The sequence below is a fragment of the Rhincodon typus genome, chromosome 5 (genome assembly GCF_021869965.1).
Source record: "Rhincodon typus isolate 14 chromosome 5, sRhiTyp1.1, whole genome shotgun sequence".
Classification (NCBI taxonomy): domain Eukaryota; kingdom Metazoa; phylum Chordata; class Chondrichthyes; order Orectolobiformes; family Rhincodontidae; genus Rhincodon; species Rhincodon typus.
Genome location: NC_063336.1, coordinates 16,623,079 through 16,639,610, shown reverse-complemented (window position 1 = coordinate 16,639,610; position 16,532 = coordinate 16,623,079). Strand labels below are relative to the sequence as shown.

Sequence of the window (16,532 nt, the reverse complement as noted above, 5' to 3'; positions counted from 1 at the left end):
TTGGTTCGTTTCCCTCTAAAACTTTCCTATTCACGTACCTGTATAAATGTCTTTTTAAATGTTGTAACTGTATCTGTATCTACCACTTCCTCTGGCAGCTTATTCCGCATATAAACCACCCTCTGTGTGAAAAGTTGCCGTCAAGGTCTCTTTTAAATCTTTCTCCTCTCACCTTAATAATATGCCCCCTAGTTTTGAAAGCCCCCACACTAGGGCGAAGACCTTTGCTATTGACATTATCTATGCCCCTCATGATTTTGTAAAATTATAGGAGTTAGGATGTTATGTTGAAGTTGTATAGGATGTTGGTGAGGCCACTTTTGGAGAACTGTGTACAGTTCTGGTTGCCCTGTTATGGGAAGGATATTATTAAATTGGAGAAGGTTCAGAAAAGATTTACGAGGATGTTGCCAGGACTGGAGGGCATGAGTTATAAGGAGAGGCTGGATAGGCTGGCACTCTTTTCACTGCAGTGTAGGAGGTTGCAGGGTGCCCTTATAGAGGTTTATAAAATTAAGAGGGGCATAGATAATTTGAATAGCAACTTCAAATAGCAAATAAAATGATATCCAAAAAGGAAAAGATCTTTAAGTCTATGTGAATAGTCAGTGTGCAGAATTTGTTGATCTGCAAAGATGTAATCAAGTGGGCTGTTTTGTTCTGCATGGTGTTAAGCTTCTTGAATGTCGCTGGAGCCGCACTTATCCAGACAAATGGGGAGTATTTCATCACACACCTGTCTTGTGCCTTGTAGGAGTCAAGAGGTGAGTTACTCACTGCAGTATTCCAAGCATCACACCTGCCCTTGTAGTCACTCGATTTATATGACCAGTCTTGTTCAGTTAATGGTCAATGGTAACAGTCAGGACGCTAAAAGCAGAAAATCAGTGATGACAACGTCACTGAATATCAATGAACGATGGTTAGATTCTCTCTTATTAGAAATGGTTATTGCCTGATATTTGTTTGGCCCCGAATGTTACTTGTCACTTTTCAGCCCAAGCCTGGATTTTGTCCAGGTCTTGCTGCACTTGGACATGGATCTCCTCAGTATCTGAGGAATTGCCAATGGTGCTGAACATTGTGCAATCGTCAGTGAACATCCCCACTTCTGACCTTGTGACTGAGGGAAGTTCACTGATGAAGCAGCTGAAGGTGGCTGGCCCTAGAACTTTATCCTGAGGAACTCCTGCAGAGGCGTCCTGGAGCTGAGACGACTGGCCTCCATTAACCGTAACAATCTATGTGTCAGGCATGACACCAACCAGCAGTGAGATTTCCCTCTGACTTGTGCTGCATCCAATTTTGCTACAATCACACTCGGTCAAATGTGTTATGAGTTGTCAGTCTCACCTCATTTTTGGAATTCAGGCTCTAAAGAGGTCAGGAGCTGAGTGACCCTGGCAAAATGCAAACTGGGTGTCACTGAGCAGGTTATTTTTGGGCAGTTGCTGCTTGATAGCACTGTTGATGACACTTTCCATCACTTTACTTTTGATCGAGAGCAAACTGATGGGGCAGTAATTGGCCAGGTTGGATTTGTCCTGCTTTTTGTGCACAAGACATACTTGGGCAATTTTCCACATTGGAAGGTAGATGCCAGTATTACAACTGAAGTGGAACAGCTTGGCTCAGTGTGTGACAAGTTCTGGAACAAAATCTTCAGTACTATTTCCAGAACATTGTCAGGGTCCCTAGCCTTTACAGTATACAGTGTCACCGACCATTTCTTGATATCATGTGGAGTGAATTGAATTGGCTGAAGGTTGGCATCTGTGATACTGAGGACCTCTGGAGGAGGCTGAGACGTATCATTCACTTGGCACTTCTGGCTGAAAATTGGTGCGAATGCTTCAACCTTATATTTTGCTCTAATATGCAGGGCTCCCCTGTTATTAAGGATGGGGATATTTGGAAGCTTCATCCTCCAATGAGTTATTTAACAGTCCAGCACCATTCATGACTGGATGTGGAAGGACTGCAGAGTTTAGATCCAATCTGTTGATTGTGGAATCGCTTAGCTATTGCTACTCATGCTGTTTGACATACAAGTAGTCCTGTTTGGTGGCTCCACCAACTTGACACCTCGTTTTTAAGTATGCCTGGTGATGCTCTTGGCAGGGTTTACCAGGGTGGATCCCCTGACTTCTTGGTAATGGTAGGCTAAGTGATTATGTTGGACCACAAAGTCACAGATTGTGTTGGAGTTCAGTTCTACTGCTGTTAATAGCAGAACCTCATAGATGCCCAGTCTTGAGTTGTTAGATCTGTTTGAAGTCTGTCCTATTTAGCACGGTGATAGTGCTGCACAACACGATGGAGGTTATTCTCAATGTGAAAGTGGGATTTCGTCTCCATAAGTACTGTGCGGTGGTCAGTCTCTTACCGATATCGTCATGAACAAATGCATCTGCAGGTGGCAGATTGGTGAGGATGAGGTCAAGTATGTCTTTCCCTCTTGTTGGTTCTCTCACCACCTGCTGCAGACCCAGTCTGGCAGCTATGTCCTTTAGGACCTGACCAGTTCAATCAGAACTGCTTCTGAGCTACCTCAGGTGGTGAACATCAAACTCCCCCACCCAAGGTACTATCTGTGCCCTTGCCACCCTCAGTGCCAGATTACCTAGTAATCTGCAGAATGTTTCTATATCCAGTGATGATGATGGTAGTGTCTAGGACATGATCTGGAATGTATAATTTTATGAGTATGACTATGTCAGGCTGTTGCTTAACTAGTCTGTGAGACAGCTCTCCCAGTTTTGGCACCAGACACCAGATATAATTAAGAAAGACTCTGCAGGGTTGACAGGGCTGCCATTTACTGTTGTCATTTCTGATCCCTTAGTTGATGCCAGGTGGTCTGTCCATTTTCATTGTTTTTTTGAGACTTTTTGGTGTACTGCAATTGGTGCTGATGCCATTCACAGCATTGACTGCACACAAACCTTGGAAGTCTGTGCAGACAATAATGAAATTAGCAGGAGTGCTAATTGATGAAATGAGGTGACAACTCCTGATGATTCACACATACAGTGGCTTGCTCAGCCATTTCAGAGGGCATTTAAGATTCAACTTCATTGCTGTGGGTCTGGAGTTACATGTAGGCCAGATCAGCTACAGATGGCGGACTTGCTTCCTTCAACAACATTGGTGAACCAGATGGTATTTTTTAACTACACTGGGCAACGGTTTCATAGTCATCATGAGACTTTTAGTTCATATGAGTCCTGCAATATGTCAACATTAGGACAAACATACCAGTAGCAAAACCTCCCATTTGATTTTCTATTGTCCTCTAATTGTTGGTTCACAGTGTAGTAGTGTTAGAAAAAGCATTTTGTATGGTTTAGTGCATATCATCATTCTTCACCTTTCAGGATATATATAGGAAGTAGGACCTTTATCCTGCTCTGACGCTTAATAAGATCACAGTTGATCTGTTTGTGTTTCAAATTACATATTCTCATCTGTCCCCGTAACCTTTGATTCTTTGTTTAACAAAAATCCATCCATCTCTATCTTAAAATATTCAATGACGCCACCTCCACTGCCTTCTGAGACAAGGTTCCAACCTGCCGAGGCCAACAAAAATCTCCTTATCTGTCTGAACAGGGTGATCTCTAATTTTAACATTTTTTTTATCATAAGTATTAGCAGTTTTGCTCTACCACAGATCATATGCCAGGCATACTTGATAGTTCACAGCCAGTGTCAGGACTGTCAGTCATCATCAAGTATAAAACATTAATCCATATGTCACTGTGAGCGGTCAGAGAAAATTTGGACAGACCTCGAAAACATTTTTTAATTTTCATATTTATGGATTCTAAAGATAATGGAGATGGGAGTAAAATTGGCTGTTTGACTGGCAATCAGACAGAGAATTGGAACCAGTCAATGTGCTGGAAATAGAACATGAAGGGTTTGTAGATGAATAAGAAAAGTGAAGGGATTGGGTGCTGTGGAAGTAGTGGGATGAGATGGGGGGAGTGAGTATTTTCCTCCAGTCCTAGGAATGCTCAGACCATTGAGTTAAGGAGTTGAGATGTCATGTTGCGGTTGTCCAGGATATTGGTGAGGCCACTTTTGGAGTACCGTGTACAGTTTTGGTTGCCCTGCTATAGGAAGGATATTATTAAATTGGAGATGGTGTAGGAAAGATTTACAAGAAGGTTACTGGGACTAGAGAGTTTGAGTTGTGAGGAGAGGCTGGATGGGCTGAGACTTCTTTCACAGGAGTGTAGGAGTTGAGGGTTGACCTTACAGAGGTTTATAAAAGCATGAGGAGCATATATTAGGGGATTAGCAAGGGTTTTTTTTCCCTAGGGTTGGGGAGTTCAAAACTAGGGGGCATAATTTTAAGGTGAGAGGAGAAAGATTTAAAACGGAACTCAGGGGCAACTTTGTCACACATGGCGGTTCATATATGGAATAAACTGCCAGAGGAAGTGGTAGATGCAGGTACAGTTGCACCATTTAAAAGACATTTGGACAGGTACATGAGTAGGAAAGATTTAGAGGGAATATGGGCCAAATGCAGGCAAATGGGACTAGTTTAGCTTGGGAAACATGGTTGGCATGGACGAGTTGGACTAAAGTGTCTGTTTCCGTGCTGTATGACTCCATGACTCAATGGCAGTCTTGTGAGTCAGGTTTTCTTTCATTGGTCTTCACTGATGCTGCAATCAACTGTATGTGTGAATCATCAGGAGTTGTCACCTCATTTCATCAATTAGCACTCCTGCTAATTTCATTATTGTCTGCACAGACTTCCAAGGTTTGTGTGCAGTCAATGCTGTGAATGGCATCAGCACCAATTGCAGTACACGCATCCTCAGTGCGCTATGGGGGAATGTCACCACCAATGTGTTCACTATTCACAGAAATGACAAGAGAGGGCACTTGTCTGACATGACTTCTAAGAGAATTGAGAATGCATTTGTAGATAAGTCCCTCAAAGATGGGACACTTGTAGGGTATAGGATACAGGGGGAGAAATGTTAAATGTTCATAGTTAAACATTAATAGTTACAAGGGGTACTGCTAACAAACTTGGGGGAAGATGTAAATTAAAAGGAACTGTACTTTTATTCCAAAAATAGCTACTGAACACATTCAAAAACTAGCTATGTCAAAGTGACATTGGATCACGAAAATGTCTGTAAGTCTCTAAATAAGAGATTCTCTCTTACTATCCTCTGTATAATGTTATGTTCAATAAAGCCTGTTGCTGTTCACTCACAACAGTGTAGATGTCATATTACTATGGTAATGTATCACACGTCAGCTCAGACAGAGCAGGTGCATGGGGTGTATACTAGAGAACTAGAAATACACTTTCTGTGTTATCTTGACTGTATTTCAACAAGTATTTTTATGTGAATTGAATGAACAACAAATGCCAGCCTTGCCAGTAACACGTTCATTCTATGAACGAATAAAAGACAGTACAGAAATATCCTCACATCAGAATTGAAGTAGTTGTCTAATAGATAGTCACTGATACTGCAATATAGTTCTGAAGTCAGAAACAATTAAGATTCATGAACACTTTGTGTGTATTAGCCTGGACGATGATGTTGCCAGGCTACTGAACTGTAGGGGGCATTGTAGCTGAGCCTGACCCTGTCACCCAGCACAAATTTTCCAGAAGGGGTTTCTGGATATTGATCAGGAGGAAGAACCCGTGGCTGGGTTTCCTCTCTCATAGTGACATAATGCTGGGAGGGGCGTATTGGCAACAAGCGCAGCTGTAGCTCCTGCATCTTTGTTCTGCCCCCGCTCCAAACATTACTTTTAATATCAAATTAAAGCAGAAATGTGGTAATCAGATACAGTAGTCAACAGAGAATTTTTTCAGTTTCTTTTCGCATTTAAAAATGAAAATATCTATCTTTGTTTTGATTTCAAATGTAAAAAATGGAGGTGCAGGCAAGTTTTCAAGTGGAAGCAACAAAGTAAGTAAACAGCCAAAAATTTCTCTTGTAAATAAACCTACTAAATTTTCTTCTATCCCTTCCTCTCCTGATGCTGTGAAAGAAAAGTCATAATACGTTCTGGTATCCAATCCAGGTGAGAATCCTGACAGGATAGTCAACCACAAGGGAAGGGAAATCACAACTCAGTTCAAAATCACTAACTGCCATTCACTCTGTGGGGTAAGGGGGCTGCTCTGGAGAACAATTAGAGCCAGACACCAGTTTTTTTTTCTCTCTCTCTCCTTCCTAACTCAATACATTGAGGTAAAAGTATCAACTTCAACAGCTGCCCTGCTAACTGTTGACTCAGAGTGGAAACTGAAGTTGGAATTTTTCCAATCTGTTGCTATTAAGGGACCTTTGGAAATTCCAATGTTTAAAGTGCTTTGTGGCAGTCATTTCGTTTTATTGTATAAGGGGGCAAGAAGCTTACTTCTTACTGGTAAAAGACCTCAGTCTCCGGGTGTCAAGCCTGGCCCATGACAGCACGCATAGGAAATTCAAGCGGAATATTCTGACAATTAAACTCAATAGTCAGAAGACTAGGCATAGTGCATGGCAATTTTCCAAAAGAGGCTCCGTGTGAGCAAGTCTCGCAAGCAGGAACATAAAGTCAAAAAAATTACATCTCATGTATGCAATGACAGTAAAAATAAATACTTAACAGAGAGATGATAATTGTTTAAAACAGAATTTATGTTCATTAATAATAAATCTGATTTAACTGAAGAGAACATATGCATCTAAATTAACAGGAGTTTCTCACTACTGAGATGTATGTAACTTGTCTGTGAGGGAGAGCCACACACAGATTCTCAGTCATTTTGGCATAGATACATTTTAGGAAATAAACTTAGATTCGCTATTACTCAGAAAAGATAACTTAGTGGTCACTGACCAAAGCTTGTTTTCAAAATATTAGCAGTACCTCTTTTCCATTTCTGCAATATTTCTTGTCAGTGTAGTTATTTTTAACATTCCAAGGTAGGGCATTGCTTTTGCTTCAGTGGGGAAATGCATCAAGCTGTTGCGTCACAGACTAGTTTGAATCACTGCACACTACCAGTTTGGTTGATCTTATCTGGCAAGGTAGCTGGTATTTTCCAATTAGATTCAGCATCCTTTGACTTGCAAGGAGGAAGTCATCTGATGGACTAACAATTCCTTGAGAGCACTGCAATATCCCTGCTGGAAAGTGCACGCATGTGAATGTGCAGATGAAAACTACATTGAGCTCGGCTTTGATGATTTCCTTAGTAAAATAACATGTTTGCACTTGTTGCCTTGGCCCACACTCAAAACACAAAAGCCTACTAAGCAAGGAAGAAGGCATCACCGCTAGCATTTCACCTCATTTTCAGTATGCTGGTCTACATTTACTCATATTTAACAGTATTAACCATTTGGAGCCAGATCCCAGAATTAAAAAAAGCAATGTATGCCACACAAGATTTGTGCTCAGATTTCCTTCCTAAAGGATGCTTCACATTAAAGGAAAACGTTCACTGTCAATAATGACAAAACACTGTTGGTGAAATGATGCGTCCTTCAAACATGCACACAGTTTATACAACCAGACAACAAGTCAGATTTCTTCACTATTTACTACTTTTGTAAATTTATAAAAAAAACATGTCTGGCACCAACAAACCCTCCTCTGGAAATATCAAATCCTTGCCCAAGCAGCCATTATTCCTCAGCTTTGTCAGTGAGTGTCAGGAGACCATGAGAAGATGCAACTGTGGGAAGGTTGTTAGGTACAATAAAAAAACTCAAAAAACCTGTGCACTTCCAGCTAGGGTCATGAGGTGGTGAACCAGCATGTGAAGACTGGATCATTTCCTCTTCATATCCATTGCTGCTGTGATCAATCATAGCACCTTAATGATTGATGGATGGTCTCTCAATTCAAGGATGGCATTGACTAAGTGTCATGAGTTTCTGCCAAAAATCTTCATGCGACTAAACAGGTTTATTCTTGACTGACAAATCTTTGAGCATGTGGGGCAGGACATCCCTTGAAGTGGTGGGATCTGGAGGATTTATTTCCTTTTCTTTCCTTCTTTGCAACTGCTCTTCTCATCACTGAGACGTTGTGACTCAAAGCATGATGTAGTTTGATGGACTAATAGTCACTATTGATATCAAGCTACTCCCATTCAATAATGTCAATGCTGCTGCACTTTATGGATAGCTTCAGAGCATCTTTGAAGCATTTTCTTGGTCATATACTAGAACTTTAGCCATTGGAGAGTTGAAAAAACAGGACCTGGTAAGAGAAGCTCATTTTGGCTATCCGAATACAGTCGTCCAAATCATCAAAGGTCAAATTGTAGGAGTTTTGCCTGAATGCTTTTGAAGCTTGCTTCGAAGAGGGCAATTGCATTTGTTCATTGGTCTACCTGCATAGATGGAATTTCTCTAGTGCTCTTATTTGTCACTGATACAGTGCAGACTTCACTGCAGTATAGGAATGTGGCAACAGCCTTTGATTCCTTTAGTCCTAACTCACTCTTGACAAGTCAATGTCGATTCAAAAATACCAAATTACAGTGTTTAAAGTTTTAATTATTTGACTACAAACAGTGTGGTTCGCCAGCCATGAGAAAGTGAGACATGTATTTTTAGATACCTTTTCTAGCCCTTTGGAGTGAGTAGAGATTATGCTGGAGACAACTGCTCTGCCACAGATGCTGCTGCAAAAGAAACTTATTCCAACAGAAAGAGATGTCCACCAATCTTCACACATTTGTCACCTATCTGCAGATTCTTGACTACAAGGACTTCCAGATTCATGGCCCGGTCCCCAGTTCTTTACTGCCAGAGGACTTGGTAAATACACCCTGGTAGAAATCTACATGTGACTTTGTTCAACACTGGATGTCATCATTGTCTACACAATCTTAATGGGTTGGTGGTCCACATCGAAACATGATGACCCATATCACTTTGCCACTGTTGGTCTCTTCTCAGCTGTTGAGAGGCAGCGTCTTTCTTCATCTGCTCTGTCATCAAGGACTTCTTGCACTACACTTTGTCTGGCACCTCCCCCACACTTTGCTGACCTTCTCATTATGGGTGGCCACAGCAAGTCTCAACACCATCCTTAACAAAGCAGCCCACTTGACTGTCACCCCATTCCAGCACCTTAAACATTCACTGCCTTCACCATGACACACAGTGCAGTAGAGTGTACCACCAATAAGATTTATATCAGCAAGGTTAACTCACCAAATCTCCTTCAAAAGCACTCTCCAAATCCATGACTTCTACCACTTAGAAGGTCAAGGACAGCAGATACGTGGGAACATCATCACCCTTAAGCTTCCCTCCAAGCCACAGAACATCCTAACTTGGAAGTGTATCACTGTTCCTTCAAATTCGGTAGGTCAAAATCCTGGAATTCCTTTCCCAACAGCAATATGGGTGCATCTATAACCCAACGATTGCAGCAAATCAAGTACCACCTTCTCCATGGCAATTAGGGATGGGAAACAAATGCTGAAACATCAACTTTCCTGCTCCTCTGATGCTGCCTGGCCTGCTGTGTTCCTCCAGCTCCATACTGTGTTGTCTCTGACTCCAGCATCTGCAGTTCTTGCTATCTCTGGACCAGCCAGTAATGCCCACATCCCATGAAGGAATAAAAAAGAGCTCCCAATGCCATTGTTCAGGAGATTATCAGGATATACAAGCCTCTCCACAGAGGAAACCACAGAGTATCACCTTAATACCACAAATCAAGAACACACAGGTCTGTATAAGCCAGATACCTGGACTACCTTGGTCTTTAAGGCTTAGTTATCCATGTAATAAGCCAGGAAAAGAATTTATGATGAAGTAAGTTCAGAACTGAATCAATGTGGGGGTTTAAGTGGGATAGCACAGCAGTGATCAATCATACCCCACATCATAATTTTATGAAACAAAAGCAAAGTACTGTAGATGCTGGAAATCTGAAATAAAATGAAACAAAAGTTCTGAAAATAATCAGTGGATTGGGCAGCAACTATGGAGACAGGAACAGAGTTAATGTTTCCATTTTGATGTGAGGTCATTGACCTGAAACATTAACTCTCCTCCTTCACCACAGATACTGTCCTACTTGCTCAGTATCTGCTGAGTATTTTGTCATCATTTTGGGGTACAGGTGAGGCAGATATGGCAGACTCTGGGCTGGTCACGTTCCTCAGGCCCTGTCACAACAGACTAAGCTGCGGCTGCAAGGGGAGAGGGAGACAGAGTGGAGTAGTTCATGTTTGATGCTATTTTACAGATGATATGTGGAACAGCCCAACCAGTAGGGGCCCAGGCTTTCTTTGTATGGCTAGAGGTGCTTTCCAGCTCCTGCTGAGCATTACAGAGAAAAGTTTCTAATACTTAACTTAGAGTGTCTCCCCTCCTTACTCACTCAGTATAGAGTTAATGCACAATTGGAGACTTAATGGCAGCTTTACCTACCAGTGAGGTTCGCACCTAAGTCAGGCAGACACCTTGGGTAGTAGGGTGATCAACTGCCCCGGATTTTCTGGGACTGTCCTGTAATTTGATGGGTTTTTTTTGTCCTGTTTCCTGGGTCAGGCCTTCCTGGGATGTGTTTTGCCCCAGATTTCTTCATTAATGTTTGGCCCTCCTTCTGCATGTGCTGGATGCCAATTGTTATCAGGGCTGTAATGTGGCTGACCTGAGCCGACACAAAGCAGCATTAAAGGCAAATGCGGGTTGCAGGGTCCCAACACCATCCACCCCCCCACGACCCATCCCACACCCCCACCCCACTCCACAGGTCAAATCTCAGGACGTTGCTGGCGGGCCATCTTGCACCCCATCCCCACCTCTGGCTCAAAGGGTTTTGACAGCAATACATTGTCTTCCTTTGCCCTCAAGGCTTCATCCACATCCCACCTTACCCCCCACCAAGGAGAGCTGTCCCTTATTCTTTGCAACTAGATTGATCACCATGTGCACATCAAAAAAACAGAATGGTCCAGTTAAAATGGCAGTGAGCAGGAATCAAGCATGGCCATTTTATCTGCCTATATGCCCAATTCCTCATTCAGTCATAGAGTTATACAGCACGGAAACAGACCCTTCAGTCTAACTTCAGTCCATGCCGACCAGATACCCTAAATTTATCAAGTTCCATTTGGCGCATATCCCTCTAAACTTTTCCTATTCATGTACCCATCCAGATATAATTGTAATTATACCCACCTCCACCACTTCCTCCGGCATTTCATTCCATACACGCACCACCCTCAGTGTGAAAAAGTTACTCCTCAGGTCCTTTTATAAACTTTCCCCTCTCACCTTAAACATATGCTCCCTAGTTTCAGATTGCCCAGAGGTAAATTAAAATCTAACCCCCACCCCACCCTTCCTCAATGCTTCAGTATATTTTGTATGTGTTTTGAATAGTGTTGCTGGGCTCTCTGTTATGAAAGGCGCTACGACCAGACAAAGACTCACCTGGTTCCTTATCTGCACGCTTGTTGCTGGTGTGAGATATTTGTGTTCTAGATACCAAGCCCGTTCTTGGTAAAGGAGGTTAGTTCCATGCAAAAGGCAAAACTGTAAAGAAAAGCAAATAAATAAATACAAAATTGTCACTTGGAAACAAGCTTTTATGATACTGAGGTAATGTTATTTTTGATAAACAATCTGACAACACCAGGAAACTTGATAGCAGCATGCTGCATCATTTTATGAAACTAACAATCTCAGAAACACACTGATTGACTCACTGCTTTTCCTGAACTTTATCAAATAAAAACACAAGTACAGGAGTCCAATTAAGGTCTTGCCTTGCAAGTTTAATTGTCCCCTTTATAGATACCTTTGTATTATGGACTGTTGCAGCATTAAGATAAAAGACAGGCAACCTTTCATGTGGACCTCTTCATTCTTAACCCTCAGTGTCCCCTGACAAATCTAACCAGGCAGGTACACTCCTCTGTGGTCCATGATGTGTCAACTTGTCTGGCAGCAGGCATTTACTTGTTTAAAGAAAGAACTTGCATTAATTTAACAACTTTCATCACATCATGATATCTCAGGACTTTAATTCCAATGTAATTCTTTTTAAATGCTGTGCTATTGTAATGTCGGGAATACAGGAGCCATTTACTCAAGCAGTGGTCTCATAAAGACAGATGTGATAATTACAAGGTAATATGCATATTATTTCTAATATTGGTTGGTGCATGATTACTGAAGAGGACATTTGGAGATCTTCCCATTTCTTCCTCAAAGCAAGGGAGCTACATTCACCTGAAAAAGACAACTACACTTTGGTTTAATTTTTCACCCAAAAGAATGTACCCACAAAAGTACAACACTCCCTCGTGTGCTTGGCTGGATCATGTCTTCACTCTTTAATGTGGCAAAATGTGTTTAAATTTTCTTTCCTCCATTTATTAGTGGCAAGCATTCATTGCAATTCCCTAATTGCCTAAGAGATGGTGGTGGTGACGAGTGTTCTTGAACTCTGCAGACTGTACGTTGAAAGTACAGTGTTAGGAAGGGAGTTCTAGGATTCTGACTCAATGGCAGTGAAGGAATTGTGAATAGATGTGAACACTTTTCAATTGTTACTGAATATTTCCACTCCTGATCTTGTTGGAAGAGAGGTCATTGATGAAGCAGCTGAAGCTAGCTTCAGAATATATCCTTAGGAACACCTATAGAAGTCTTCTGGGGCTAAGATGAATGACCTCCAAAACCCACAATCATCTTCCTTTGTGTTAGGTACGACTTTGACCAGAGGAGAGCTTTCCTCCTGATTCCAATGATTTAAATTTTGCTGTGAGTCCTTAATGCTGCATCTGGTCAAGTGGTGCCTTGATGTCATGTACAGTCACTTTCACCTCACCTCTGGAATTCAGTGTTTTGTCCACATTTGGTCCAAAAATGTGATGAGCTCTGAGCCTAAAGAGGCCTGACTGAACCTTAAGTGAGTATTGTTAAACATTCTCCATCATTTTCTACTAACGGAAATATATGTGGTGGTAACTGTCTAGACAGGGCATATTTGGGCAACTTTGTCAGTTAGATTCCAGAGTTGTAGCTTTTCTGAAATAGCGGTACTACGCGGGATTATGACTTAAACTGAAACACTACAGCTGGGACATTCTTAATTTGAAAACAGTCTTAATGGTGAAGGGAGAATTCTGGAATGGAACTCAAAGGTTGAAACTCCAATACAGGTTGTGGAGCAGAGGTATCGAGATGCAGATGGAGTAGAGTTGGTTGACTGTAAGCCCACATCTATGACAGTACTCAGAAGCACTTAACTGTTTCTCGATGAATGATTACTAAACACATTTGGAAATCTAATTTCCTGATATTGTATGGAGTTAATCAAGTTGGCTTCAGTGATGAGGGGGACCTTTGGATGGATTGTCCACTTAACATATCTGGTTGTTTCAAATCCCACCCGTACGATGGCTCAGTTCATAAAGACAGGACGTACACTGAGTTTACCGATCCTAGCTCACTGTCGAGTTAGCTGAACCCATCTGGAGTGGTGTGAGCAGTTTCCTTAGGGAATAAGGAAAATCAGCTGTAGCTCATGGTCATGATTGATGTCCAATGATCATTTCCTCACAAACTCACATCCTGGAAATTGTATGGATTTGAACCAAAATATGAAATTATTTCCCAACGATCATGTCTAAGTTAAGCAGGAAGGAAGAATCATTACCTGGACGCAGAACCTATCAAACTCCATTGCAATGGAGGAAGAGGTGTTAAATATAGCAAGAGAAAAAAACAATTAGTGTTGTAGATGTCAGTGTAATTAAGTTTTTGGATCGGTTATTTAGTTTGCTAACAATTTCAGTCAGTTTTCACTTGTACAAATGGGTCTATTTATAAGCTACCATCTCTGTCCATACCAACCTTCGCTGGATCTTCCCCAAACACTGATCTTATATATCCTTGCTCTCACATTTACAACTTGGACTGTATATAGTATAGAATTTAATGGCGCACTTTCCTCAAGCACTTTCAGAAACAGATCAGCAAGGGCTAGATTGTATTGATCACTGAACAAGGAAGTGTTAATAGGTTATTTAAATTACAAAGTTATCATTTACAAAAGTGACAATGACTCTTCTGAGGGAGCAATGACTTTAACATCAAGTAGCTAACTCTCACAAAACGGAGGCTTTTGTGCGGATGCTATTTTCAGTTAAATTCCAGAGATTACTTTCAGTAAATCACGACCCTCCTATACAGAGGCAGATTTATGGATCTTGAGACTCTGGGGCTGTTTTTAGGACAGGGCTAGGGCTTGGCTAACATGCCAGTTTCATGGAATCCAAATTGAAGCAGTGACAGTATAATTTTTGACGTTTTGCCTGCACAGACAGAATTTATCATTGCCCTTGCATGGCAGGAACACAATAATTCGCCCTGGTGTCTCCAAACAGATTCCTCATCCTTGTGACTACTGAAGGAAGGACTAGATTCTGCTGGGCCCTGATACTGCCAACAGTATAACAGCCTGAAAATATTCACCAACAAGGTCCTACCAGGGTCTAAGAGATCACACTATAGTCATATTATTACTGTCCCAACTGAAGTCAGTGCATACAATCATAGAATGTTTACAGCACAGGAGGTGACCATTTGTCTGGACAGGCTCTCCCAAGAAAAATTCTATCAGTGCCACTCCAATGACTTTTCCCCATACCCTGAAAATGTTTCCTCTTTGGTTAATGATTCCATTCTGTTTTGAAATCAATGAATGAGTCTGCCCTCAATACAATCCAGGCAGTGCATTCCAGATCCCATCCACTTGCAACAAAAAAATAAAGCTTTTCCTCAATATCAGTGTTGCTGCTTTTTCCAATCACTTTAACTGATATCCTCACCTTCTCAAACAATTATTCCTTAAATACTCTGTTCAGGTCCCTCAGTATTTTGAGAACCTCTGTCAAATCTCCTCTCAACCTTCTCTTCTTCAAGAAAAACAGCACCACATTGTCCAATCCATCCACTCATTGAAGATCTTCATCCTTGGAACCATTCTCATGAATCTTTTTCACATCCTCTCTAATGCCTTCGCATGATTCCTGAAGTGCAATGTTTAGAACTGGACATAATGTCCCAGTTGAATCCAAACTCATGGTTCATACATGTTTATCATAACTCCTTGCTTTTATGCACTCTGTCCCTATTTATAAAGATCTGAAGCCTGTTCTAATAAAACATTTTCAAAATGTCCTGCAATCTTTAATGCGTGCATCTATCCCAAGGCCCTTCACCCTATTTAGAATATGACATTTATATGGCATCTCCCAATTTTTCCCAACAAACATATTACTTCACAATTCTCTGCAATAAATTTCATTGTCACTGATCTGCCCATCTGTTTTGCAAGGGCAAAGGAACCTACTTGGGTCTTTGTTGACCTACAAAGATTTAGATAAAGAACAATTCTGAGGAAGGGTCACCAGACCTGAAACGTTAACTTTGATCTTTCTTCACAGATGCTGCCAGAGCTGCTGAGCTTTTCCAGCAACTTCTGTTTTTGTTCTAGATAAAGGACAGACTGTTCTGTCTGCTAAACTAAAAATAAATTTTAAACTGTTCCCAGGCAATGTAATTCAAGCATTTTGAATGAAATGGGACAATCTTGTGCAGGTGGTTTTAGATATTTTCCTAATCAATCTGTTCAGAGGTGTTATGACACACTTATGGAGCAGGTGGGACTTGAACCCAGGCCTTCTGGCTCAGATGACACTGGTTGTATAATTACTACTAGACCAGTTTTTCACTGAACTTAAGTTTCAACATCTGCAATGTGGGATTCCGTGCAGGTGGCTTTACACTTCCCTAAACTAGGTTCAGCTGACTTCCCACACATTAGATCACAGGTTAATGCCCTTTGACCCATTTGATCTCACTTTTCCAGAATACTAACACTGCCTTCTTTCCATTACAGCTCCCAGCTGTTTACTAAACTAAATCCAGCCTCAACCTATTACAGACTCACCTACTGTAATGCCCTTCCGACGGTTATCCATTCTGCCGATCTCCGTAAACCAAACTTCAAATGAAACGCTGCTGCTCATATTCTAACTCTTGTCTTGCTGTACAGCCAAATATGAATACCAGTTCAGGTTTACTTTCTCCATTCCATTACACACCAGGAAAGAGGGTATTGACTTCTGATGCCAGGCTAGGCTCCTACCTGTTGCAGTTTAGAGAAGTAAGACAGAACTTGATTGAAAAAGTTCTTGGGGGTTTTGATGGGGTAGATTTTCTGCTTATGGGAGCATCTAGAGTTTGGGTTCACCATTCAAGTACTTCTAAAGGAGAAATTGCAGGAAAGTGAGAATGTGGACTAATTAGATCAACCAAAATCTTATTGAATAGCAGGGCAAGCTTGAGGGACAAATGGCCTAATCATAGAATCCCTACTGTGTGGAAACTGGTCCTTCAGCCCAACAAGTCTACACCGACTCTCACAGCATCCCACCTAGACCCATCACCCTATAACCCACCTAATCTACACAGCCCTGAACACTATGGGCAATTTAGCATGGC

The 16,532-nt window shown here is 41.5% G+C and overlaps 1 protein-coding gene across 1 annotated transcript in view; it reads right to left on the bottom strand.

Moving 5' to 3' along the window:
• The window catches only part of LOC109928682 (acyl-coenzyme A oxidase-like protein), a 106,495-nt gene that overhangs the window by 21,971 nt on the left and 67,992 nt on the right, over positions 1-16,532 (bottom strand). The window contains exon 7 of the mRNA XM_048596682.1: positions 11,448-11,549. Coding sequence (XP_048452639.1) covers positions 11,448-11,549 — 102 coding nt within the window. The remainder of the gene's footprint in view (positions 1-11,447; positions 11,550-16,532) is intronic.